General features: G+C 43.7%; 1 protein-coding gene across 1 annotated transcript in view; it reads left to right on the top strand.

The window, feature by feature from the left end:
- Positions 1–25,542, top strand: part of LOC121853227 — a 74,620-nt gene extending 49,078 nt beyond the window's left edge. Inside the window, exons 25-39 of the mRNA XM_042347234.1 lie at positions 2,506–2,562; positions 3,992–4,171; positions 4,566–4,625; positions 5,243–5,422; positions 5,844–6,233; positions 7,002–7,181; positions 8,198–8,245; positions 8,570–9,976; positions 11,011–11,055; positions 13,505–13,681; positions 14,549–14,587; positions 14,874–14,936; positions 18,325–18,495; positions 24,531–24,587; positions 25,368–25,542. Coding sequence (XP_042203168.1) covers positions 2,506–2,562; positions 3,992–4,171; positions 4,566–4,625; positions 5,243–5,422; positions 5,844–6,233; positions 7,002–7,181; positions 8,198–8,245; positions 8,570–9,976; positions 11,011–11,055; positions 13,505–13,681; positions 14,549–14,587; positions 14,874–14,936; positions 18,325–18,495; positions 24,531–24,565 — 3,032 coding nt within the window. The 3' untranslated portion in view covers positions 24,566–24,587; positions 25,368–25,542. The remainder of the gene's footprint in view (positions 1–2,505; positions 2,563–3,991; positions 4,172–4,565; positions 4,626–5,242; positions 5,423–5,843; positions 6,234–7,001; positions 7,182–8,197; positions 8,246–8,569; positions 9,977–11,010; positions 11,056–13,504; positions 13,682–14,548; positions 14,588–14,873; positions 14,937–18,324; positions 18,496–24,530; positions 24,588–25,367) is intronic.
- The last annotated feature ends 2,073 nt before the right edge of the window (positions 25,543–27,615 follow it).

Raw genomic sequence — 27,615 nt, 5'->3', positions numbered from 1 at the left:
GAGAGGGAGGGGATAGAGGGTTGGTGAAGGGGGAGAATGTGAGGAAAGGTGAGGAGGGAGAGAATTAGAGGGAGAATGAGGGGAGAGAAGAAGAGGTCAGGATAAGACGGTGAAAGTTAGGTTAAGTTAAGGCTTTTCCTCCCGTACATAAGTTAAGGCTTTTCCTCCCGTACATAAGTTTAGGCTTTTCCTCCCGTACATAAGTTAAGGCTTTTCCTCCCGTACATAAGTTAAGGTTTTTCCTCCCGTACATAAGTTAAGGCTTTTCCTCCCGTACATAAGTTAAGGCTTTTCCTCCCGTACATAAGTTAAGGCTTTTCCTCCCGTACATAAGAAATCAATGTAAAGAGATATGCACTTGACCAACCTCACTACCCCAACTGTAACGTCAGGTACCTATTCAAAGCTGGGTGGACTCGGGGTAGATAGGAGGGTACTATCCACTCAGCCACTGCAACCACAGTGTAACCCCAGAACTTCATCAACTAACCAATACAGTGTTACGTGTCTCCCAAAACTACATTGTAACCGCTACTAAATTGATACCTTGCTGTTGCTTGACCACTACAAAACTATTACACACACACACACACACACACACACACACACAGATACACACACATATTCCATTTTTCCATTCTGACATGATATTCGGTCTACACAACGCACGAGAGGTCACCAGCCGTATAGTCAATCTCTTTTTTTCATCTCTGTTTTATTTTAGCACTTTCCCTACCGCTTGTTTCGTGTGTGTGTGTGTGTCTGTGTGTGTGTGTGTGTGTGTGTGTTTCAGAAGTGGTACAGTTAGAGTTGACTGGCTGTGAGGTCTTCCTGATAAATTGTTCTCAGTATTTCAACGTTTTAACTTTTTCCATCCATGTTAAAGCTTCCTGTCTGATTCTTATTTCCTCCCAGTCGATGTTTGTGTAGTGTGTTTTTTTTTTATGTTTTTTCTTTGTTTGGTGTGTCGGTCTCTCTGTGTGTGTTTATGTACAGTAGTTACACGTTTGTTTGTTTGTTTGTCTGTGTATTATCTGTTTACATACGTGTTTTACCTGGGTTGATTGTGTGTCTGCGTCTGTGTTTTTCTTTTTGTCTGTCTGTCTGTCTGTCTGTCTGTCTGTCTGTCTGTCTGTCTGTCTCTGTCAAAATCACTCTCTTTCTGACTTTCTCTGACTTTCTTTCTCTCTCTAAGTTTCTCTCGCTCTCGCTGACTACCTCTCCATTGACACACACACACACACACACACACTCACTGGTCATTTGTCAGCTCTGGTGTGTACACGGGCAGGGGAGTCAGACAGGTCAGTTTGTCACGGTGGAATGTGTTACCCTCACCCACCCCTCACTCCATCTAACCACTCAATCCACCTCACCTCTCACTCCACCTCACCTCTCACTCCTCACCTCTCCTCCACCTCCCCTCACCCACCTCACCTCTCACTCACTCCACCTCACTAACCTCACATACACCCTCACCCCATCGACCCCCTCACTCACCTTTCACCAACCCACACTCATCTGTGACCCACCTTACTCATCCACTACCCTCACACTCGCCCCCCACACCCTCCACACTCCCCCACCCCCTCACAATCGCCCTCCTCCCCACTCCCCCATTACTCCCCTTACAAACCCATAATCTCCCCTCACCCATTAACCACGCTTACTGAAACAGTTAGTGTTTCCAGTCCATTTGTCTGCCAGTCATCCACTCAAACTGGCAGTTAGTTTAGCTGGTCATTCTGCGGCAGCAAGATAATTGTTTTGTTTTTTTAGTCAGTTTACCTAACCTAACCAAACCAGTCCTGACCTAACCTAACCTATACAAACCTATACAAGGATAGGACTCGGAGCAACGGATTCAAGTTGGATAAGTTTAGGTTTAGGAGGGAGATAGGAAGAAACTGGTTCACAAATAGGGTGGTGGACGAGTGGAACAAGCTTAGCAACTTTGTAGTAAGTGCGGGAACTCGGGAAAGTTTCAAAAGGAGGCTAGATAGATTCATGGATGATAGAGAGTGTTAGTAACTCTCGACAGGAGCTGCCATGCGCAGGCCAACCGGCCTATTGCAGACTCCTTATTTTCTTATGTTCTTATGTTCTTAATAACACTAACAACAATAACAACATTAACAATAATAATAACAAAAACAACAACAATAATAATAAAAACAATAACAACAACAATAACAACAACACGAACAACAATAATAACAACAATAATAACAACAATAACAACAACACGACCAATAATAACAGTCCCTCATAGTAAGTGTAATACGGGTGGATAAGTCCCTAGAGTTTTCTTTGTTTTCTTAAATATTTCTCAATGTCATTAGGAATAAGATGAAATCCTTATGACTTCTGAAATATAATGGATCCTGGTTCTAATGGGCAGGTCTGTATGTATGGGCTAATGGGGTCACCTATTAGAGGTATGGGGGAGCTTCTATGGGTGTATAATTGTTTTATTGGAATATAAACCTTTTTTATTTTTTTCAGATATATTGGATAAGCCTTTGAATAAGATGCCCAGTGGTCCTAATCCTGAAGCTCCAGGTGAGTGGTGGATAAACTGACTGACTGACTGACTGACTGAATCACTCACTCACTCACTCACTCACTCACTCACTCACATGTTACGTCAGATCTGGTTAGGTTTAGGTTAGACTCGTATCAATAGATGAGAAAAAAATAGCTCCTCTCCTCATCCCCCCCCCCTCTTCTCCCTCCCTTCCTACCCCTCATCCTTCCTACCTCTCTTCCTTCCTACCTCTTCTCTCCCTCACCCCTCTCCTCTCCCCCTCTCCGCCACCCCCCTCGTGTCAGCAACGGCAGGAACAAATGTGAAAATTATAGTTCATTCATCTCCCATAAGCGGCTGCAACAGTACTGATTGATAGTGACGTGTAGTGGGGGGGGGGTCAGTGGGAGGGGGTGAGGGTCAATAAGGGGGGAGGGAGAGTCAGGGTGAAGAGGGGATGGTTAGGGGTGAGGAGGGGAGTCAGGTGAGAAGGGGAGTCAGGTTGAGGTGGGAATGGTCAGTGTGAGGGGGAGAGGGTCGAGGAGGAGGGGGGTCAGGGGGGAGAGGGAGGAGGAGGTTCAGGAGGAGAGGGAGGAGGAGGTTCAGGGGGAGAGGGAGGAGGAGGTTCAGGGGGAGAGGGAGGAGGGAGGGTCATGGGGAGGAGGAGGAGGAGGAGAGTCAGGCCAATATCCCACGACAAATGATCACAGGAGACAAATTATTACAGCGATTAACAGGTAACTCTCAGTGTCCAGGTGAAGCCTTAGGTTAATTTACAAGTTTGTGATGAATGATTGTGCTGGCTGAGGGTATTAGTCGTTTGTGATGTGGAATTATTGTGATAAGTTGTTCTGAATTGTATTGATTGTTATGTAAAAATATCCCCCATTTATTCCAATATATGTAAATGGATTAAAATTTATTTCCTTCGTGTACAAATATGACTACTTAATTCCAACTGCCATTACAAAGAAAAACTATTAAATCCAAGTTAAATAAATTCACCTCCTGTAACCAGTTCATGTAAAAATATGTATATATATATATTAATTCCACGTTAAAGAAATTCATCTCTTCCAGTTTACGTAAAAAAGATTCAACCCATTAATTCCGGTTTATGTAAAAAATATTAGAAGCTGAGTCATTACAGGAGTGAGTGCAGCAGCCTGGGGGGCCGGGGGATGAGTACAGCTGCAGATGCTGGGATAATATTATGTTTCAGATATTTAAATACATGTGTGTGTGAGAGAGAGAGAGAGAGAGAGAGAGAGAGAGAGAGAGAGAGAGAGAGAGAGAGAGGTGGATTTGAATGGAAAAACTAATAGATGGATGGATAGATGGATGGATTATAGTTTTATCTATATATCCGTCCACTTTAGCTTACCTTACCTATATATTATCTATCTATCTCTGTCTGTCTGTCTGTCTGTCTGTCTAATCTGTCTATCTATCTCACTATCACAGCCACCAGTAGCCATGCCGTGATAGTGACAGTGTCGGGAGCGCCTTGTGTCCTACCGTTCACCTTCAAGGACGACCTCTACCACGGCTGCATCATGATTGAGTCTCAGTGGCCCTTCTGCGCCATCGAGGTTGACCGCACCGGCAAGCCACTCCGCACTGACTACTGTCCCGAGGATTGGGGTGAGTGAGGTCAAGGTATAACTCAACTGGGGGTGAGATGTCAAGTTATGGGGTGAGAGGTCAGGTTGTGAGGGTGAGAGGTCATGTTATTGGGGTGAGAGTTCAGGTTATTGGGGTGAGAGGTCAGGTTATTGGGTCGAGAGGTCAGGTTATTGGGGTGAGAGGTCAGGTTATTGGGGTGAGAGGTCAGGTTATGGGCGTGAGAGGCCAGGTTATTGGGTCGAGAGGTCAGGTTAGAGGGGTGAGAGGTCAAGTTTGAACTGTTTACATATAATTCTAATTACATATATCTGAATTTTCCTTTTATAATTTCTATGTAATATTTTTACTAATTAATTAATATCATAAAACACTAATTTATTGTTATTATTATTTTTTATTATATTTATTTCAGATGCCTCGGCCGTCCTAACACCTGTAGACCCAACCACCCTAACACCTGGACGTCAAAATGGTAATTAAAGGTTGGACAGGTGTGAAGGGGGATGGGGGGATATCTCTTACATGTATGGTAATTAAGAGTGAATATTACTTGAGCAAATCGATGGTTGAATGTGATGATGATGATGATGATTAGTACCACAATTACTACCACCATCATCACCACCATCACCGCCATCACCACCACCCCCATCACCACCACAGTCACCATCACAAAAGATCAGAGAATGAAAAACATCTCCCTCTCCACCACCCAGCAAGTTCTTCAGCCACATTCCTCCACGCTTTTCCATGACCCCAAGTAAGCCGTTCTCAGCCGTTCTCAGTCTTTCTCAGCGAAGAACAATACAAACAAACCTGAAGAACTAATCCTCAAAGCTTCCGAGACAAATTGCCCTGGGACCCTCTGACAGTCACAAAGTTAAACTCTCTGTAGCATTTGAGTGAAACAGTGAACTATGTGTGTGTGTGTGTGTGTGTGTGTGTGTGTGTGTGTGTGTGTGTGTGTGTGTGTGTGTGTGTGTGTCCCTTCCTCCCTTCCCTATCGTCCAATTCCTTCACCATCACCCCAAAATTATTCCTTCTTCTTCATATTCTCTCTTTATCTCATTCTTTCCCTCTCTCCTGAAGATAGCGAGGTACAACTGACGGTGTCGGGGGCCAGGTGCATCTTCCCCTTCAGGTATGATGGGAAGGAATACTCCTCCTGCACCAGCGACGACTCCTTCAAGAGATGGTGTGCTACAGCTGTCAACGCTTCTCTCTACCGCACCGTCTGGGACTTCTGCCTCGACTCAGGTCTACCTCAAGGTGGGATACTGGTTCCTGTGGTTGGTGGTGGGGGAAGTGGGGGTAGTGGTGGTGTGGTTGATGGTGGGGGGAAGTGGGGGTAGTGGTGGTGTGGTTGGTGGTGGGGGGGGAAGTGGGGGTAGTAGTGGTGTGGTTTGTGGTGGGGGGAAGTGGGGGTAGTGGCGGTGTGGTTGGTGGTAGGGATGGAGTGTTGTTGATAGTAATGGTGTTGGGGGGATATTGTTGGTGGTGATGGTGGGGGTATTGGTGATAGTGAGGGGTGATAACAGTGGTGATAGTGATGATGGTGTACTCATATCAATACCATGTTTGTCATCTTTCTATGCAAAATCATTAATATGTTACTCCTTTAATAATGTTTACATCAAGTAGTCTCGATTTTTTCTCTTCTCTTTTATTGAATCTTCTCCTCTGGCCATAGATTCAGGAGACGACGTCGGTACCCAGCTGCTTGCCCCAAGTCCCATGGCACCACCACCTCTCAGGACAGTGCCAGAGCCTATGGAAGTGACAAGACTGCTAGGGTCTGTGGAAGAGTCTGGAGAGGTGTCAGGATCTATGAGAGTGTTAGGGCCTTTGGGAGGGCTAATGGGAGTGCCAAAAGGAAAGATAGAAGCCATAGAGCCAGAACCAATGGAAGAACCCATGTTAGTGCCAGAACCAATGGAAGAAGCTATGATAGTGCTAGAACCAATAGACGAATTCATGGTAGTGCCAGTGCCAGTAGGAGAGGGTCAGCAGTACTTTGAAGAGGAACCCGGGGAGGTGTTCGGAGACTTGGAATATGGTGAAGACGCGCGCCAAGAAGGAGGTGAGGAAGGAAGGAGTGATGTTTGATATTTTTAATCTAATTTTCTCTTATGTCTTGTTTATTTTTCTTAAATTTTTGGTGTTAGGTGTTTAATATATTGTTGGATATACATGTCTGTCTATTTGTCTGTCGTGTCCGTGTTTGTACGTGTCAATGTGTCTGTTAAATGCTGTCATGTCTGTACGTGTTTGTCTGTGGGTCTGTTACCAAGGCCTTACAAAACCCAGAACAAGGGAGTCAATTTCTCATTTTTATTTCCCCTTGGTTGTTGACAAAGTAAATACAATATCTGTTTTTTACTAAACCAATTTTTATAACTACATAGCGATATTTCTTTTGTCTAGGAGCGAATTTTTTAAAACCACCCCAGTGATTTTTTTTTTACCTATTTTGGAGTCAATGATTTTTATCTGCAAGATATTTTTGGAGGTGTAAAACTACCCAGGTATTTTAATATTAATTTAAACCCAATTTTCAAAACAATGCAGATTTAAAATTCCTGGGTTATATAAATATTTAATGCATTTTTATATTTTGTTGTGTAATTTTATTGTTAGTATAAGACCAGGTGACCAAAAATTACTTAAGGGGAATAGGTTGATTACTGGCAGGTGTTAAAGGAACTCTCATTAAGCTACACCTGTGCTTAATTAAGGTGTTAGATGCTGGTGGTAATTAATATGTGTCACTTTAGTGTTACCTGTGTGTTGTTATTGTTGATGTTGTTATTGGTATTACTATTATTATTATTGTTATTATTCCACCCAGTAGATGGAGAGGAAGATGTGATAACGACGGTGGATGGAAGGACCTGTGTTTTCCCCTTCATATGGCGAGGTCGGAGGTACACTGAATGCACATGTGTTGACTCTAAGAGGGAATGGTGTGCTACTGGTGTTGATATCCACGCTAGGCCCACTGCTACTGGCTTCTGCTACCCTGAGGCTGGTATGTGCCTGTCTGTCTGTCTGTCTGTCTGTCTGTCTGTCTGTAATAAAAAAAAACATAAAAAAACAGACCAATAAATATACCAAACCAAAATACAAGCGAAAGAGAAAGACAGAGATAAAATGATAAATATAGGCAAAAAGCAGACCCAAATTAATTAGTCGTATTATTAAAAAAAGGAATGAATAAAAAGTGAAAACCCCCCAGATTACGTCAATTAAGAAACCATGCGTTGGGAAGTCGAGTAATTAAGATGTAGATTAGGCCAGCGACAGAGTAATTAAAACTGGGATAATTAGGAGGTAAATTAATCAAGAGATAAGCAGGAATCGATAAACGTGAGAGAGAGATGGAGGGGGAGAGAAGAGGAGAGCGAGAGAGAGAGAGAGAATTAAAAGTGTAGTCTTAAATATTTTCTGTGTCTGTCTGTGTAAGTGTATGTATGTGTGTATGTCAGTGTATCTTGATGTTAGTGTGTCTTTCTGTCTGCCTGTCTGTTTGATAATGTTGTTTACTAAATTATTTTTTTTAATTATTATTTATTGGGCACCCTCCTACGTCCTTGTGTAGGGTGAAGCGAAGAAGCGTTTGCAGCGCCCAACAGGGAAGCATGCTAAGTTCATGCTTGCCTTTATGTCTCATGAGTCAAGGGCGTAGAAGCCTGAAGAGTCAATGGTTTATGTCTAAGCAAGTTATTGGAAGCTCCAACAACTTGTCCCTGAATACGAATTCGCAACTTTCGATTTACAGCAGGTACCTACTGTGCTGCTAGGTGAACAGGGACCAAGGGAGGCTGGGAAGTGTGTCCGAACAACTTTCCACCGGCCCGGGAATCGTACCCTTGACATCTCGCTTGCGAGGCAAGAGCGGTACCGTTCTACCAACCGGCGCCCCAGTTTTAATTTGTTTAGTAATGTTGTTTACTTAAGTTGTTTGATAATGTTGTTTACTTAAGTTCTTTAATAATGTTGTTTACTTGAGTTGTTTAATAAGCGTCTAATTACCTGCTCTTTCAGGTGAAGACTATGGTCGTCCATCCCCAGGTGTGAAATCATATAACTCAAGTAAGTACTCTACCTGTCGGGTAACCTAACCTAATCCAATGTAACTTGACCAGAGAGAGAGAGAGAGAGAGCCATAAATGCATATATAATATTAGAATTCAGAATACTACTCTTGCCAATTACACTAAAATAATCAAATCAATGTGAACGCGGCCGAGCACAATTTTCTGTTAGATAAAGGTGTTCAATTTTGTGTGGTGGTCTGTCCTGGTCTGTTTGTTTTGCCGGTCTAGTTTATCTTCCTCTCTCTCTATTGTTGTTCTTTTATTATTATTATTATTATTATTATTATTATTATTATTATTATTATTATTATTATTTCAGTGAAAGGACATCCAGCCATTCAGGGACATCCAGGCATCGCAGGGCATCCGGGTATGGCGGGACATCCTGCCGTAAAAGGACATCCTACAGTAATAGGACACCCAGCCATCTCAGGACATGGAACTGTTGAAGGACATCCGGGTGTCTCCGGACATCAAGATATTCGTGGACATCCCGGGATTGAAGGACATCCACGTTTTGAAGGACATCTAGGTGTTCAGGCTCATGGAACTATCCCTGGACATGCTGCTGTTTCTGGACATCGCGGGGTGGAAGGTCACTCCGGTGTTGTTGGACATCCGGCTGTCCCAGGACATGGTGCTATTCCAGAACATGCAGGTGTCCAGGGACACCAAGGAGTCGAAGGTCACCCGGACATATCCGGACACCAGGCTATTGAAGGACACCCGTCGGTTCAAGGTCATGTTGCAATTTTGGGACATCCAGCAGTAGTAGGACATCCAGCGGTAGTGGGACATCCAATTGTTGAAGGACATCCAGCCGTACGAGGACATCCTGGAATTACTGGTCACTCAGCCGTTCAGGGACATCCGGGCTCACAGGGACATCCTAGCCTACAGGGACACCCAGGGGTCGAGGGACATCAAGCTGCGCCTGGACATATGGGAGTAACAGGTCATTCTGCTGTTAAAGGACACCTGACCATCCTAGGACATGCGGCAGCTGTAGGACATCCATCAGCTATTGGTCATGAGGAGGTGCACGAGCACACATCTCTAAGTGGACATCCTGGCATACCTGCACATCCAGGTGTACAAGGTCACGCCTCCGTAGAAGGACATCCAAGTGCTCAGGGACACGCCACCGTCGAGGGACATCCAGCCGTACCGAAACACCCCGCTGTCCAGGGTCACGGGGAGGTCATAGGACATCAATTCATTTCAGGGCACCCAAGGATAGAAGGTCACTCATCAGTAATTGGACACCCAAAGGTTTTCGGGCATCCTGAAGTTAAGCAGCATCCCAAAGTTTTAGGACATCCTGCGGTAAGTGGACACTCAAGAGTGGAGGGCCATCCCGAGATACAAGGTCACCCCAGTGTATCAGGACACCCTGGATATTCTGGACATCCTAGCGTGCAAGGACACCGGAAAATCCAAGGACATCTACAGATCTCAGGACACCCCGGTATACAAGGACATCCAGGAATTGAGGGACATCCCGAGGTACCTAAACACATGAGTGTAACAGGACACCCAAGAATTATAGGACATCCTGCCATTGAAGGACACCCAGACATCAGTGGTCATCCTAGAGTGCAGGGACACCCCTATATACAAGGACATCCGGACATCCAAGGGCACCAACTCATCCAGGGACATATAGGAATCAAAGGACATCCAGCCGTGGTAGGACATCCGGACATCTACCCTGTGAAAATAAAAAGTAAGTTATTATATATATTAAACAGGTGTACCAAATTACCTGATTATTCACTCCCTCATAATTATTCACTCCCTCATAATTACAATATTCATTTCCCTCATTATTAATAATTTTCCTCATTCATTTTCTTTCATTCAACTTGTAAATTATTAAAACATTATTTTCTTTAATTCAAATTTGTTATTACACACACACACACACACACACGCACACGCACACACACACGCACACACACGCACACACACACACACACACGCACACACACACAAACATATGTACAGTGTGTGTGTGTGTGTGTGTGTGTGTTTTGGTATAGATGATGATGAAGATGATGATAACAAGAATAATAATAATAACTACAACAACAACAACAACTACAAACAATTAATAACAACAACAAACAATAACAACAACACCTCACCTGGCCAAACATTAAAGAGGTGAGTTGCCCCAACAACAACAACAACAACAACAACATAAACAACAACTTACTCAGGTAACTATAACGTTAAACTTGACAATTAAACTAAACTAGGACAGGTTGGAGGTGGGTTTCATTAACCTGAGAGAGAGAGAGAGAGAGAGAGAGAGAGAGAGAGAGAGAGAGAGAGAGAGAGAGAGAGCTGCCTACCTACCTCCCTCAAAGAATCCTAATTACACCATAAGTTTCTTCAATAACAACGTAATCAACTTTTCGTCTCCTCCAGCACTACTCACCTGTATTGATTACCACTACCTTTAAATCTTTAATTACCTACGAGCTACCTGGGTCATGTTGGTAGAAGCTGCAGGTGTAGGATTAAGCTTGAGGTAATACAATTAATCAAGCTTGTGTATAGAGAAGCTTGTGGTAGAGGGGAGGGTGTGTGGATGAGCATGGATGAGAGAGTGGATGAGCATGGATGAATGTGTGTTGGTGTATTCCATAGATTAATTATATTTAACTTAATGTAATCTGATGTGATTATTTGTTTGATTGACCTCATGACCTTTCTTGACCTGACCTGACCTGACTTGACCTTATTTCTCCACAGTTGCTGAGTCTTGTCCTATGAGTTCTTCCTACCTTCTGTACCAAGGTAAGTGTGTGTGTGTGTGTGTGTGTGTGTGTGTGTGTGTGTGTGTGTGTGTGTGTGTGTGTGTGTGTGTGTGTTCAGTAATGGCCTCACTAATTATGTATAAACTCTCATGTTTGTGTATGTACTGTGTTCCTGTCTCTCGTGTTTGTTGTTTGTTTATGTACGTCTAAACTCCTCCTTCTGTGTGTGTGTGTGTGTGTGTGTGTGTGTGTGTGTGTGTGTGTGTGTGTGTGTGTGTGTGTGTGTGTCATGTCATCACACATTTTTTCCTATATGTATATTTACCTTAAATTTTGTGATATAATATACAAATACACCTCACCGCCCCTCATCGCCCCGCCCCTCATCGCCCCCCCCTGCCCCCACGCCCCCTCATCGCCCCGCCCCTCATCTCCCCCCGCCCTCATCGCCCCCCGCCCTCATCGCCCCCGCCCCCTCATCGCCCCCGCCCGCCCCCTCATCGCCCCCCCGCCCTCTCATCGCCCCCCGCCCCTCATCGCCCCCCCGCCCCTCATCGCCCCCCGCCCTCTCATCGCCACCCCGCCCCCTCATCGCCCCCCCGCCCCTCATCGCTTCCCCGCCCCCCCATCGCCCCCGCCTCTCTCATCGCCCCCCCCGCCCTCCTCATCGCCCCCCCGCCCCCTCATCGCCCCCCCGCCTCTCATCGCCCCCCCGCCCTCTCATCGGCCCCCACACCCCCTCGTGTGGAATTGTAAACCATCATTATAAATATTCCTGAAATAACTTGCTTTAAACCTTACTACTGATCTATTTTTATTCAGATATAATTATAATATATTTTCACCCAAAGAATGTTAATGATTTGTAAACACGTCATTAAGGTCATTTTGTTGAAAAGTAGTATGGCATTATGTTGCTTCCTGCATTGGCAACCATTAATAGTGAAGTGCAGTGGTTGTCAAGTATTTTAGTAATATTTATTGGTGTGTGTGTGTGTGTGTGTGTGTGTAATAATAATAATAATAATAATAATAATAATAATAATAATAATTAACGGTTTATTGAAAGAGCATGGCAGCCGGAAGGCTGAAAATATACATTTACATAATTGGGGAATGGGTCACTTGATTAACAAATAATATACAAGTAACATAAGTGATACAAATATGATATATAATAACTAAGTGGGGAGAAGGTCATACTACAGGGCATTTCAACATAGTGACAGTGCAAAAAGGTAAGATTGACTGGGAGTGAATACACTGGTTGATTACAAGTTATTGATAATTTTTACAATGGTTGTGACTGGGCTGTTCTTATAGTGATCAGTTTGTGCTCGCATGGGCTGGATGCGGTAGTGGTGTTGAACAGCAATTCTCGGGCGAGGGATCTCAGGTGGTAGTAGGAGCAGATGTCGAGGATGGTGCAGAAGTTTCTCACCAAATTTGCAGATGAGGTCGTGGTGATGGTCAGTGAGAGCCGAGAGGGTCAGTGTGTTGAGCTCTTCTTGATATGTGGAGTAGGAAGGGGAGAGAATAATCTTGCATTCCCTCTTTTTCACTTTTTCTAGGTGTTTACGTTGTGTGGCATTTAGGGAGGAAGACCAGGTAGGGGAGGCACAGGTGAGCTTGGGAAGTATGAATGTTGAGTAGACACTGAGGAGCTCGGGTGCAGGAACTCCGAGGGACTTGAGTCGGCGGAGGAGGTGGAGACGGAAACTGGAGGATTTGACAACTTTACTGACGTGTGGTTTCCAATTTAGTTTGTTGTCTATGGTGACGCAGAGGAGCTTAGTGGAATCTACAACCTGGAGTGTGTTGGGACCTAAAGTAATGGAAGGAGGTAGGACAAGGTCGGAGAAGAGATTGGTGTGCATAACCATGGTCTTGGTATGGTTGATGGTGACGTGGTTGTTGGTGGCTCAGGTTTGGAGACTGTTCAATAAATCCTGAAGGGCGGTATAGTCGGGAGCAGAATTGTTGACGCTGATACCAATGGTGGAGTCGTCGACATATTTCCAGCGAGCAGAGGTTTCTCTTAGGGCATCATTGATAAGCATAAGGAAGCATAGTGGTCCCATCTTGGTGCCTTGGGGGACGCCACAGGTGAGTGACTGAAAGGTGGAGACAGCCCCTCGGAAGCGTACAACTTGGCGTCGGTTACTGAGGAAGTCTGTAAGCCATATGTTTGTGTGTGTGTGTGTGTGTGTGTGTGTGTGTGTGTTTATAGTGCATACAGGAGCATTTAATAATCCCACACACCAGTCATGCGCCCTTCATCAATCCCTAATCGAAAATCCTTAATCCCTCCAATACAGACACCTAATAATCCCTCCAAGTCATAAATCCCCCATTAAAATCCCCTATCACAAACACCTAATGATCCCTCACCTATGATAAACTCTACTAATCCCCCCAATAACAAGTTCCTAATCTCTCGTAATCCCTCACTTATGTTAATCCTCACCGTAAATCCCCTATAATCCCAGGTTCATGTCGGATAATCATGACGTCCAGTGGGAGGAGGTGTGCCCTGCCTTACCTGTACGAGGGGCTCTGGTACCACGAGTGTGCGGTCTTTAACCCAGGTAGTGCCCCCGTGTGCCCCATTCACCTGACCGCTGCGGGAACACCTGTCGCCTGGGATACCTGCCCCCCTGGATGGTGTAAGTCTCGTGGTGTTTGGTTTAGCAGGTGTTTGGCTTATAACAGGTGTATGGTTTAACAGGTGTATGGTTTAACAGGTGTGTGATTTGTAAAAGTGTATGGTTTAGCAGGTGTTTGGTTTTGGTAATCTTTCCCTCCCCCCTTCATCTCTTCCTCCCTCTCCTCCTTCCTCCCTCCATTCCCCTCCCTCCATTCCCCTCCCTTCCTTCACCCCACCTTCCTCCCCTTCTCCTCTCCCTCACCTCCTCCTCCCCATACCCTTTCTTTCCCGCCTTCCTACCTCATATATACCACTTCCCCCCCCTCTCTCTCTCTACCCCTCCCTCTCTCTCTACCCCCTCCCTCTCTCTCTACCCCCTCCCTCTCTCTCTACCCCCTCCCTCTCTCTCTACCTCCTGTTTCGGGTGAAATTAAGACCAAACCCTACCCTCTTCTTGGGAATTTACACACAAGAATTTAATTCCCACAAGTCATCGTACTGAAGGGGCTAAATTCTCTCCAACCGGGAGTCTTAATCTTCCGTGTTGTCTCAAGAATTAATTGGAGTTTCACATAAATTTTCTCATGAAGAATTTTATCTTGGGAATAGTGTCGCCGAGGAAGGAATTTTAATTAAAGTGCTGCTGGCATTTTTTTTTGTGTTTTTAATCTTCAGTTCAAACTCCCTTTTTAGGATAGTTTTTATCATATGTGTAAAATATTAATTCTCGCAGGAAGGAAATAAATGGGATGAGGATTAATAAATTCTGATGTGGTTTGGAATTTGGAGTTAATTCATCGACAGAGAGAGAGAGAGAGAGAGAGAGAGAGAGAGAGAGAGAGAGAGAGAGAGATATACACTAACACCATGGTCTCTTCCTCCTCAGATCTTCGCTACACAAGGCCTGTCGGTTCCCCAAGCCCGAGTGAGTAGTAATGACTGCATCTCTTAACTGTGGTAATGACTAGTTATAAGTGTGACTGTAATTTTATTTAATAGACTGTCATTAAACTCTACATTAAGCTTCATAAATTTTCGTAAACATTGAACCCAACCCAACCATAACCTAACACAACCTAACACAACCAAACCTAACCTAACCAAACCTAACCTAACCTAACCAAACCTAACCCAATCTCCCCCCCCCCTCGTGACCTCCTTAGAGCATCAATAAACACAGGTATTGACCCACACACCTCATCTCATTACAGCGGACGTGCTAAGCCTTCAGGAGCCTCTACCTCCACACCTGGCCCGCCTTAATGAACTGCCAGGTGAGGTGCTCCATGTACAGGTGTGTTGTGTGGAAGTGTAAACAACTCTTTAATTAACTGCCAGGTGAAGTGAGCTTTGTTTGCATATGTGTGTGTGTGTGTGTATGGGCTTGTGTGTGTGTGTGTGTGTGTGTGTGTGTATGGGGTTTGTGTGTGTGTGTGTGTGTGTGTGTGTGTGTCTGTGTGTGTGTGTCTGTGTGTGTGTGTGTGTGTGTGTGTGTGTAAGGGTGTGGAGTGCACAGGTCTTTAATTAACTACCAGGTGAGTCGTAGTTAACCTCCAGGTACACGGTTATTGTACACAGGTGACCAAGGTTCTCCCATTACCTGTGTATTGTGAGGTAAAACCACTAAAGATTACTCTCCCAGGTGTGGTGTTGTGGACAGGTGAACTTGATGGTCCAAGTAAGAGTTTAATTTTCTCTCTCTCCTTTTCTCATTCTTCTTACTCTCCTTTTGTCTGTCTCTCTTTATTTCTTTCACACACACACACACACACACACACACACACACACACACTCACTCTCTCTCTCTCTCACTGAAAATTAAAAATCACACCACCGTTCTGAAACAACGCAGGAAAATGCATTAGTATGTTGGTGAAGGAGCGTTGATGTTCATACACCTGTCCCTCCTAGTAGGAGCTTACACCAAACTCAATTCCTACGGGAAAAGTATTCTGTAACAGTTTATATTAGATGAGATTAAGTTATGTCGACTTACAGCAGTTGGTGAGCAACACACACAAACTCTACCCTCACACATCACCCAAACTCTCTTCCACACGTGGCACTTCCCTGCCCAACCCAACCCCCCCCCACCCCTGCCCCCCCACACACGCAAACCCTCCTTCTCCCACATGACACCTTCACACACACAACATCCCCCTACACAAATACATCCCCACACAACACCTCCTCCCCACAACACCTCCCTCACACAACACTCCCCCACACACCACCCCCACACACAACACTCCTCCACACACAACAGCCCTCCACATAACACTTCCCCACACACAACACTTCCCCCCCACACACCCCCCACACCCCCCACCACCCTTGAAGATAAAATGGTGTCCACTTTCCCAAGGAGCGAGGCTTATGGTCTGCCACTTTTTGGTAAACGAGTAGAAAAAGTTTGTTGGAGATAATTTACTGAATAACTCTTGTCACATCTGGCAAGTGAAGATGCGGCCTAGTGTGTGTGTGTGTGTGTGTGTGTGTGTGTGTGTGTGTGCAAGATTACGACATGCATAATAGTGAGTTGTGAAATTTTCTGCTTCCTCTCCCTCCTCTCTTTTGTTTCTCCTCTCTTCTTCCTCCCTTCCTTCCTTCCTCCTCCTCCTCCCTTTCTTTCTCTTCCTGCCCCAGACTGAAGGCTATTAACCTGAGAGAGAGAGAGAGAGAGAGAGAGAGAGAGAGAGAGAGAGACACACACACTCTCTTGCTAAAACTAAGAGGCTGAACTGAACTACATTTTTCCCTTGAAGTGGAGATTAGAGACAGAGGGAGAATGTTGGTTAGCCCACTGCATAAAATATTCAACCTGATATATATGTGTATTTTTTTAGGAGGTGGGGGGGGTCTCATTATGTACCAGGGGCCAGGGAAAGGTTGGTTGACTTAACATTAAACATTGCCAAGTTCAAGGATCTTATGCTGATAAAACTCTTTTATAATGTTGCTGGTCCATTTACTTAACTTGGAGGTGATAGCTGAAGGTGGATGTTTTATTTTTGGGTGGGGTAACACACAAAGTACTTTCTAATTACTTGAGAGAGAGAGGTGTGTGTGTGTGTGTAAGATGACTTTCCTATTTAAACTCGTGAGTGTACTTTCTTTATCTTAGATAAGCAGGAGGCTAATTTTACTTTCTGTCTGAAACACTTCAGAGGTCGGGGTACTTTCCTTCCTCTGACATCGGTTTTGGGATGAGAACTTATTTATCTGAATAAACTCAAATTATGGCCTTTTATTAATTATCTAATTATTTTTGTTACATTTTCTTGTCCCTAATCTAACCACACCTGGAATCCAATCTCACCACTGCACCTCACACCTCACCTACTGCACCTCACCACCTTATTGCACTCCCACCACCTCACCCAACTCAACATAAAATAAAACCTAACTCTGATCTCTGCTACACCTCACCTGCCCAGTAAACACATCTAATTTCATTAGGCACCCGAGGGCAATGAATCGTTAATTAGCACGTTCCACCTGACAGATATGTATAATTAGTAGGCTTCGGTGTAACAAAGAGTTAATTAATCTTCAACTTTGTATACCTGCTTCTATAAATGAAAGCATATTGAAGTGAACGTATATTATATACGTCTTTTATGTACAGTATATATAGTGTGTGGAGGGATGGAAGGAGGTAGAGAGGAGGAGTGAGGAGAGCAAGAGGGAGGAGGATGAGGAGTGAGGAGAAGGAGGTAGGGGAAAGAGGGTGGGAGAGCAAGAGGTAGGGAGAGGAGGAGGGAGGTAGAGCAAAGAGGTAGGGAGAGGAGGAGGGAGGAGAGCAAGAGGGGAGGAGAGGCAGAGGAGGGAGAGGAGGAGGAGGGAGAGCAAGAGGAGAGAGGAGGAGGGAGGGAGAGCAAGAGGAGGAGAGAGGAGGGAGGAGATGAGGAGGAGGGAGAGCAAGAGGAGGGGGGAGTAAGAGGTAGGGAGAGGAGGAGGAGTGAGGGAGAGCAAGAGGGAGGGAGAGCAAGAGGAGAAAGAGGTAGGGAGAGGAGGAGGGAGGTACGGAGAGCAAGAGGTAGGGAGAGGAGGAGGAGTGAGGGAGAGCAAGAGGGAGGGAGAGCAAGAGGTAGGGAGAGAAAGAGGGAGGGAGAGAGAGGTGGGGATGGGAGGTGATAGAGGGCGGAGGGAGAAAGTTAAGAGGGAATTTCACATCTAGAGTAACACTTTAGTCACCTTGGCACCGAGCACTTGGACCAACATTACCAAATACAATGTGGCACTAGTGACGTCATGACAGTGCCTGGATGTGTGACGATATACGACATTTGTTTGGTAATTTACTATGGATTGGTCTTCCAGTGCCAGTAAGATTGACTCGTAGTGCCAACGATGTAATACTATGTTCATCCTTGACATTTATTAGGAGTGCCAACGTGTAGTGGGCACCAGAGCCTCCCGCTGGCACTAGTGATGATATTCAATACCAAAAGTGCATTAAGCCCTTGACATACGAGCTTTACAACGAGTGCCAGTGACAACCGGTAACCTCCAGTGATACGACCAATGACATACAGTGCCAAGAGTGCATTAAATCGTCGACATCTGACCTTTAGAGGGAGTACTGGCTGACTCCCACGCTATGAGAGCCATGTAGTGAGTGCCTGAGTGTTCCACCATGTTTACTTTTGACCTTTACAGGGAGTGCCACCCGTGTAGTGACGACCAGAGGCGACCAGTGCCACTTCCCCTTCACCTACAAGGGTGAGAGGTTCTCCGGGTGTACGGACAAGGACCATGACCGTCCGTGGTGCATCACCCAGCAGACGGGAGACTCGTATCAGTGGGACAACTGTCATGCTATCTACATCTGTGAGTTACACCTGTCTCTTATTTTAACACCTGTGTGTGTCTCTCTCTCTCTTAACACCTGTGAGTCTCATTTAACACCTGTGTCTCTCTCAACATCTGTCTTCCTGTCACAAAACTTTAGAAAATCTCATGCAAATTAGATCGAATCATCAGGTGTTTATTTTTATTATATATAAATTCCCAAGACGAAAATCAATGAAAAATTCCCCAAAGATTAAAAAATAAAAACAAACCGATGATTAACGAAATAAAACGAAAATAAATGACAACACTATGATAAGATTAATAGAAAACATCACATAATCACCACATTGCGTAGTTTTTCGTTCAGGGAGGAAAGGGTTGAACACACCTGGAAGAACCGGGCCATTGTTATTGTATTCAGGTGAAGCCTTTAGTGGGGCGACTAATGTGAGAGACGCGGCTTGTTGATCCTGGTCCCTAAATGAAGCCCGCACACACACACACACACACACACGCACACACACGCGGTCAAACACATACACACACACACACACACACACGCGGTCAAACACATACACACACAAATACACACGGTCAAACACATACACGCACACACACACACATGCACACACACACACACACACACACACGCGGGTCAAACACATACACGCCAATGCACACACACACACACACACACACACACACACACACACACACACACACACGCACAGCACACACACCCCCATTGACTTACCAATGAAACTATTCAAGGAGTTCTCCCCGGAGCTTGCTAAACCCCTCTGCTCCATCATCAATGCTTCTCTCAGTCAAGCCAGATGCCCAGCTGACTGGAAGACCTCTTATGTATCACCAGTGCCCAAGTCAACCAGCCCACAATCCTTAAATCAGCTACGACCTATTGCACTCACCCCAATACCCAGCCTCCAATTCAGAAAAGTTTTGTGTTGACTGGGCGCTTATGCTGATATTGCAGGAGTCGTAGACCTCAGCACTTAAGGTAACATGAAAAATTTCCACCACCCCTGTCTTGTCAGCTTTCTCGATTACATATACCGCCATCTCGAGAAACGAAAAACGTCTGTAGCTGTCGCCTTCATTGATTTCACTAAAGCGTTCGACCTAGTCGACCACAATATAATCATAAACAAAGCTATTGACCTCGGGCTTCGGAGAAGTCTCATACTATGGCTTACAGACTTCCTCAGTGACCGACGCCAAGCTGTACGCTTCCGAGGAGCTGTCTCCACCTTTCAGTCACTCACCTGTGGCGTCCCCCAAGGCACCAAGATGGGACCACTCTGCTTCCTTATGCTCATCAATGATGCCCTAAGAGAAACCCCTGCTCGCTGGAAATATGTCGACGACTCCACCATTGGGATCAGCGTCAACAATTCTGCTCTCAACTATACCGCCCTTCAGGATTTATTGAACATTCTCCAAAACTGGGCCACCAACAACCATGTCACCATCAACCATACCAAGACCATGGTTATGCACATCAACCTCTCCTCCGACATTGTCCCACCTCCTTCCATTACCCTAGGTCCGAACACACCAGGTTGTAGATTCCACGAAGCCCTCGGCGTCACCCATAGACAACAACTAAATTAAAAACCACACGTCAGTGAAGGTTGTCAAATCTAGTTTCCGTCTCCACCTCCTCCGCCGACTCAAGTCCCCGGAGTTCCCAGGCACCTGAGCCTCAGTGTTTGCATAATAAACATTCATACTCCCAAGCTCACCGGCGCTTCCCACCTGGTCTCCCTAAATGCCATACAAACGTAAACACCTAGAAAAAAAGAGGGACAAGATTATTCTCCTTCCTACTCCACATATCAAGAAGCGTCAACAAGACTGACCCTTTGACTCTCACTGACCATCACCACGACCATCTGCAAATTTGGTAAGAAGCTTCTGCACCATCCTCGACACCGGCTCCTACTACCACCTGAGATCCCTAGCCCGAGAATTGCTGTTCGACACCACAACCGCATCCAGCCCATACGTGCACGAACTGATCGCTATAAGAACAGCCCAGTCCAACCATTGTAAAAATTATCAATAACTTGTAATAAACCAGTGTATTCACTCCCAGTAAATACTACTTCTTGCACTGTCACTATGTTGAAATGAACTGTAGTTTGAGCTTTTCCTCATCTAGTTATTATATATGTCTTATTTGTGCCACTTATAAATACTTGTATATTATTTGTAATTCAACCCATTCCCCAAATATGTAACTGTATATTTTCAGCCTTCTGGCTGTATAAGCTCTTTCAATAAACCGTTAATTATTATTATTATTATTATTATTTACACACACACACACACACGCACACACACGCGGTCAAACACATACACACACACACACACACACACGCGGTCAAACACATACACACACAAATACACACGGTCAAACACATACACGCACACACATATCACTATATAATTTAATAATACTCGAAAGAAAGAAATAAGGAAGGAAGGAAGGAAGGAAGGAAGGAAGTAAGGAAGGAAGGAGCAAGAGAGAAGAAATAGAGAATGAAAGTATGAAGTAAGAACAAAAAACGAAGAAGAATAACAGTAGAGAGAAAAAGAAAGAAAGAAAGAAAGAAAGAAAGAAAGAAAGAGGACGAAGAAAGACGAAGAAAAGAACTGAAGAGCCTGGAGCAATTTCTTAAGAGGCGGCGAAGAAGAGACTTATTTCCCTCCCGGCATTATGTCGATGAGAGAGAGAGAGAGAGAGAGAGAGAGAGAGAGAGATTAACATAAAAAAAAGAGAAAACAAAAATACATATACATACATACATAAAGGCTACAAGCAGATAAACCAAGACCCAACACACATACACTCCCCATTAAGAAATACTAAATCATCTTTTTTTTTCCCAGTTTTTCCCTCTCACTCAGAATATTCCCACCCACCACCACCACCCCCACCACCCACCACTGCCACCACCACCACCCCCAACCCCACCCCCCACTGGCTCACCACCACCACACTCCCACCTCCCCACCCCCACCCCCACCCCACCTCCACCACCACCACCACCACCACCCCCACCCAATTCCCACCCCAACCACCCACCACCACCACCACCACCAATTCCACCTGGGGACCGCCACCCCCACCACCCCACCACCCCACCACCACCACCACCACCACTGTTCACCACCACCACCACCACCCCCACCACTGCCACCCCTGGCACTGACCCCCACCAACTCCCCACCCACCACCCCACCACCACCACTCACCACCCCACCACCACCACCACCACACCACCATTCACCACCACACCCCCACCACCACCACCCTCCAATCTACACTAATTACCACCACCACTACTGTTTCACTACTGACACCACTACCCTCACCAATTACCACTCCACCACTCCCCACCACCACCACCACCACCACCTACAGAAGTGGTAGTAATATCTGTATGAGCACATATAGATGTGGGCAGAAATCAGTCAAAAACTGCACGATGGGTAGATAAACTGTCTCAAGTATATATATATTTTTAATCTAAATTTGACTAATGGATTTGAGGGGGGAGGAGAAGAGTCGTAGAAAATAGTTATTGATGTATAACGGGGGGGATTATTATACATATATTATTATTATTATTATTATTGTTATTATTATTATTATTATTATTATTATTATTATTATTATTATTCGTGATGGTTTTCTTTTATTTGAGTTTCTGAATATTATTTTTATTTTTATTTTATTGATCACTACTACTACCACCACCTCCACCACCTCCATCTTCTCCACCATCTCCTCCACCACCTCCATCTTCTCCACCATCTCCTCCACCACCTCCATCTTCTCCACCCCATCTCCTCCACCACGACCTCCATCTCCTCCACCACCTCTTCTACCTCCTCCTCCTCTTCCTTCGTTTTAACACAAATTTTCCACAACTTCACAAGATATTTTACACTCCACTAAGCGCTGAACACACGAAAGAAGGAGGAGGGGGGGAAGATGGAGGGGGGTAGGGTAGGGGGAGGAGGGGGGTAGGGGGAGGAGGAGGAGGAGGAGGAGGAGGAGGGGAGGAGAAGGAGGGAGGTGATAGTTTTATTCAAAGAGAAGCAGGAGAAGGCAAAGCAGAGGAGGAGCGAAGTGTGAGAGAGAGAGAGAGAGAGAGAGAGGAACAGGGAGAGGGAAGATAAGAGATACATTTCAACACAGTAGGGGAGGAAAAAGGAAGGGGAGAAGAGGAGGGAAGGGGAGATAAGTGAGGGTAAATTAAGTGAAGAGATAATGAATAATCCATAATGTTGATGTATTGTAAGAAGATGTGAGGGAGGGAGAGAGAGAGAGAGAGAGTGAGTGAGTTAGAGAGAGAGAGAGAGTGAGTTAGCAAACGACTAACTATGAATGAAAGAATGAAACAAATAGTTGAGAAAATTTTTTTTTTTCCCTCAATGACACTCTTAAAACTCTAAGGTTGACGAGGCCACCAAGAGACGGATGATGGTACTTGATGCTCTAACTAGGGGAAATTTCACTCAACTCTCCCGGAAAGATCGTCCTCTAAAGTGTCGTTGAAATATAGGGAAATAATTTTTTTTAATATATATTTTTTTTTCTGTGGGTGGGGGAGGGGGTTATATACACATGTAACTTGTATATAAAGTTTCTGAGTAATACTTTGTTTATTACCATTAGATTACATGTAGTTTAAGTATATTTGTGACATTTTTTTTAAGGATTTCGTAAATATTTTAGAATATTTTATATGTTTTGGGATATTTGATATTTTATTTAATATTAATTTTTTTGGGAATATTTGATCAGTTCCAGAATATTCAAGAAATCCACCAGGAATAATATATCTTGGTGAATATTAATTATAGTTTGGTGTACATAATGTTTTCAAGGATTTAGTGTACGGAGTCTTATTACTCTCTATTTACGATTAGATGTTATCATTATATTGTTAATGTTATATAATGTTAATGTAGGCGCTATTATATACCCACACAACAAGACCAGCGCCAGCACGAGTGATCCTGTCCGCTTGGCGTATACTTCTTCACCCCTTAATGATGTACTTAAGAGAATTTCACCAGATTAATGTTCGCCTGCCTTTAACTGCGTGCTTTTTTATGGTAAGAGCTTAAGAACAGCTGCTCCAGATGTTGTTTACAAAGTGAATGCTGTCATCTGGTGGCGGGATTGAACACAAACACTGAAAAACGCGTCAAATGTTATTTAATTATAGCTGCCATTTATATAAGCTACAACACTCAATGTTTAAAATCCCGCCAAAGTATCTAAAAAAATGCTGACATTTAGTGGTGGGATTTAACACTAATAGTTGACAGACCGACTTAAAGGTACAACACTAATGGTGATAATCCCACTAAAATATGTCTTAGAAAAGCCCGCCTTATGTTGTTGACTAAGCGAGTGGTGCCATCTAGTTGTGGCACTTGGCATTACCTCATTAGAACAGAAAATATCCTCCCCCAATATAAACTTTAAACATAAAACAGTAAACCTGTCAAAGTACGTTTTACAAAAAGCGCGCGTAATGTTGTTTACTAAGCAAGTGTTGCCATCTCGTAGCGGCAATTGGAACTAACTCACAAGGACACAAATTATCCCGCTTAATACAAACTATAAACAGCATAACCATAAACCCGCCAAACTACATCTTAGAGGAAGCGAAGTAGTTGTTATTTACTAAGCAAGTGGGGCCATCTGGTAGCGGCACGAGGCCCTAGAGGACTGCTGGCTGGCTACACGAGACAGACAGCTGCCTAATGTGTGGTGACTCGGGAGTGAGTGTGTCACCAGTCTTCCCTATAGCCAGGACGTGACGCGCCTCTCCATCACTGTTGCTTCCTCCTTCGTCTGACGTCTGAGAGAGAGAGAGAGAGAGAGAGAGAGAGAGAGAGAGAGAGAGAGAGAGTTTATACGTATGTGTATGATAAGATATTGTTATTACAACTTACACTACTACTATTATTACCATTATTGTTGTTGTTTACTTTGTCTAAATCATTATGCATTTTTTCACCTACAGGTAAGAAATGTCTCACAGATGCCTACCTGACTTAACATACTAAGGAGATACCTGCAGGTAGGTCTTGTACAACCTATCTTCCTTCTTTTCCTTCCTCCTCCTTCCTTTTCTCTTCTCTTCCTTCCACCTTCCTCTTCTCCATCTTCCATTTTCCTTCCTCTCCTTCTCCTCCCCATGCCAACCTCATCCTACTCCTTCCTACCCACCTCCTCCATCCTCATCCTCTCCTCCTCCTCCCCTTCTTTACTCCCATTCTTTCTCCTCCCCCTCCTCCAACACCCCCTCTCTTCTCTCACACCTCCCCAGCATCCCTCCCTCACATCCTCACATCCTCCTCACACCTCACCTCCTCCCACCTCCCACACCTCCTCCCACCTCAGCACCCTCCCTTCCCCCTCACACCTCCCCTCCCTCCCCTCCCCTCCTCTCCCCACCCTGCCTCCCTTGTAGCTGGCTCGCCTCCACCATTCAGGAAGACGTTAGGTGGCGTCATCTGGCGGGGTTATTGCTTCACACAAAATCCAGTAGTCCTCCCCAAATTGTCGGCCCTACAAGGTTACGTAAGAATGAAAGAAGCAGAAGAGGCGAAAAGAAAGAAATTTGTGTAGATTATGTAAGAATGAAAGAAGTACTGGTGAAAAGAAAGAAAATTGTTATGTAAAAGACTGAAAGAATAAATATATACAGGAAATGAAAAGAAATTCTGTATTTATGTAAGAATGATTTTTTTTTTTTATATAAGGTAATAATTCCCTATCTTTTTTTTAATCTCTGTGTATGTCTCTCCTAAAAAAAAATCCACTTAATCTCATATATCTCTGTGTCTCCCACCTACAGGATAGTAAAGGAGAACCTCTGGCTGACGTGTGGTGACAAATTACCTGTCTCTGAGCATAAGGATCAAGAAGGATTAGCCAGTCTCTCAGGATGAAGAGGATTAGCCACTCAGCCAGGATAAGGCACAGTAGGCAGGCACTCTCTCGCTCTTCTCACACACATACTTCATCAAAGGTCTGAACTGCAAAGACGTAAAATATGAGTAAGGAGGGGGGAGTGGGTAAGGGTAGGTATAGTAATATAAGGCTATGTAGGTGGGATTGTGGGGTGTGGTAGTGAGTGTTGGCGTGAATGTGTGTGTGTAACCTGTGTGTGTGTGTGTGTGTAATAGTAGTAGTAGTTGTAATAAGTGTTGCCATGTAGTAGTGGATGGAGGTGTGTGTGTGTGGGTATGCGGGATGGGTATGGGTATATGTCTATGTGTAACACAGTAGTATACCATGAGTGTCATATCTCAATAACCAAATATATTGTAAACAAGCTCATTGTATTTTTTCTCTCTCCTTTAACAAAACGCCTCTTCGGCAAACCAATCATAGGTAGTAGGTAGTAGGCAGCTACCAAACAGGGAGGTACTACCGCCTGGGAAGATATTGGAAGCATTATGTGTTGTCTAATGGTAGACCCTGCTGCCATATGGCATCGCAAAAATTGTGACCAAGTACCAGGTTGCTGATCTGACTTTCTGCCTCATTTACACACAATTGCAGGGTCTCAATTGTTTCTCTTGCTATTGACAACACAACACAAAATACATACTGTATATCGTTTCTCACTAATGATCTTTTCTTTTAATGTATTTATGGTTCCATATTATTATTATTATATTATTATTATTATTATTATTATTATTATTATTAATAATAATAATAATAATAATAATAATAATAATAATAATAATAATACCTATTAGGTACTCCTGAATGTGCTGCTTAAGATCTGTTAACCAAAATTTGATATCTTGATTATAACTTGTTCAAATGGCTTTTAGAAAATGTTCAAATGATTTTTAGAATATTTTAATTACTTTTGCAATGTTAATTACTCGCCACTTATGGGTTTTCGAGGTCATTTCTTGGTGCTTGTGTATTATTCTGATGTACTTAAATAGTTAGGCACATTAAATTTTAGTTCAGAGAGAAAAAGTATTTTTGGATATCAGTATAGGTACTTAAATGTGCTCTTAAGATCTCTTACAACCAAATTTGATATCTGATTATAACTTGTTCAAATGGCTTTAGAAAAACGTTCAAATGATTTCTAGAATATTTTAAATACTTTTGCAACGCTAATTACTGCCACTTATGGGTTTTCGAGGTCATTTTTGTCATCAGTATTATTCTGATACCTAAATAGTTAGCAATAATAAATTTTAGTTCAGAGAGCAAAAGTATTTTGGCCAAAATCCTTTAATGCTATAGACTTACAATTTTCGTCATTTCAAAAAACAGATCTTGTCAAAATTTCAGCATAGGTACCTGAATGTGCTGCTTAAGGATTCAACAAAATTTATCGACAATCTCTGTTCAAATGGCTTAGAAAATGTTCAAATGATTTTTAGAATATCTAACCATTTTAAATGCTAATTACTCAGCCACTTTTTTGAGGCCATTTCAAGTTGTGTATTATTCTGGATGTACTTAAATATTAGGCACATATTCCTTAGTTCAGAGAAAAACGTATTTTTGGCCAAAAACATTTACAATAGACTTACAATTTTTCTTCATTTCACCAAAAATGGATTTTGTTCAAAATTTCAGTATAGGTACTCCTGAATTCGCTACATGATCTGTTAACCAAAATTGATATCTTGATTATAACTCAAAAATGGTTTTAGAAAAACAATCTAAAATGATTTTAGAATATTTTAATAACTTTTAATGCTAATTACTCGCCACTCTGCGGGTTTTCGAGGTCATTTCTGGTGCTTAAAATATTCTGATGACTTAAATAAAGCAAAAATATTTAATTTCAAAGAGAGAAACGTATTTTTAAATAAAAATCTTAAGGCTATAGACTTACAATTTTCTTTCATTTCGGCCAAAAATGGATTTTGTTCAAAACAGCATAGGCAATCCTGAATGTGCTGGAAGCCACAATCATGTAAACCAAAATTTGACATCTTATCATAAACAAATTAAAAGGCTTTAGAAATGTCAAATGATTTTTAGAATATTTTAATTACTTTTGCAAGCTAATTACCGCCACCATGGGTTTTCGAAAGTCATTTCTTCGAAAGCTGTGTATT

This window comes from Homarus americanus, unplaced genomic scaffold (assembly GCF_018991925.1).
Source record: "Homarus americanus isolate GMGI-L3 unplaced genomic scaffold, GMGI_Hamer_2.0 scaffold53139, whole genome shotgun sequence".
Taxonomy (NCBI): Eukaryota; Metazoa; Arthropoda; class Malacostraca; order Decapoda; family Nephropidae; genus Homarus; species Homarus americanus.
This window is presented reverse-complemented; position numbering and strand designations above follow the sequence as displayed.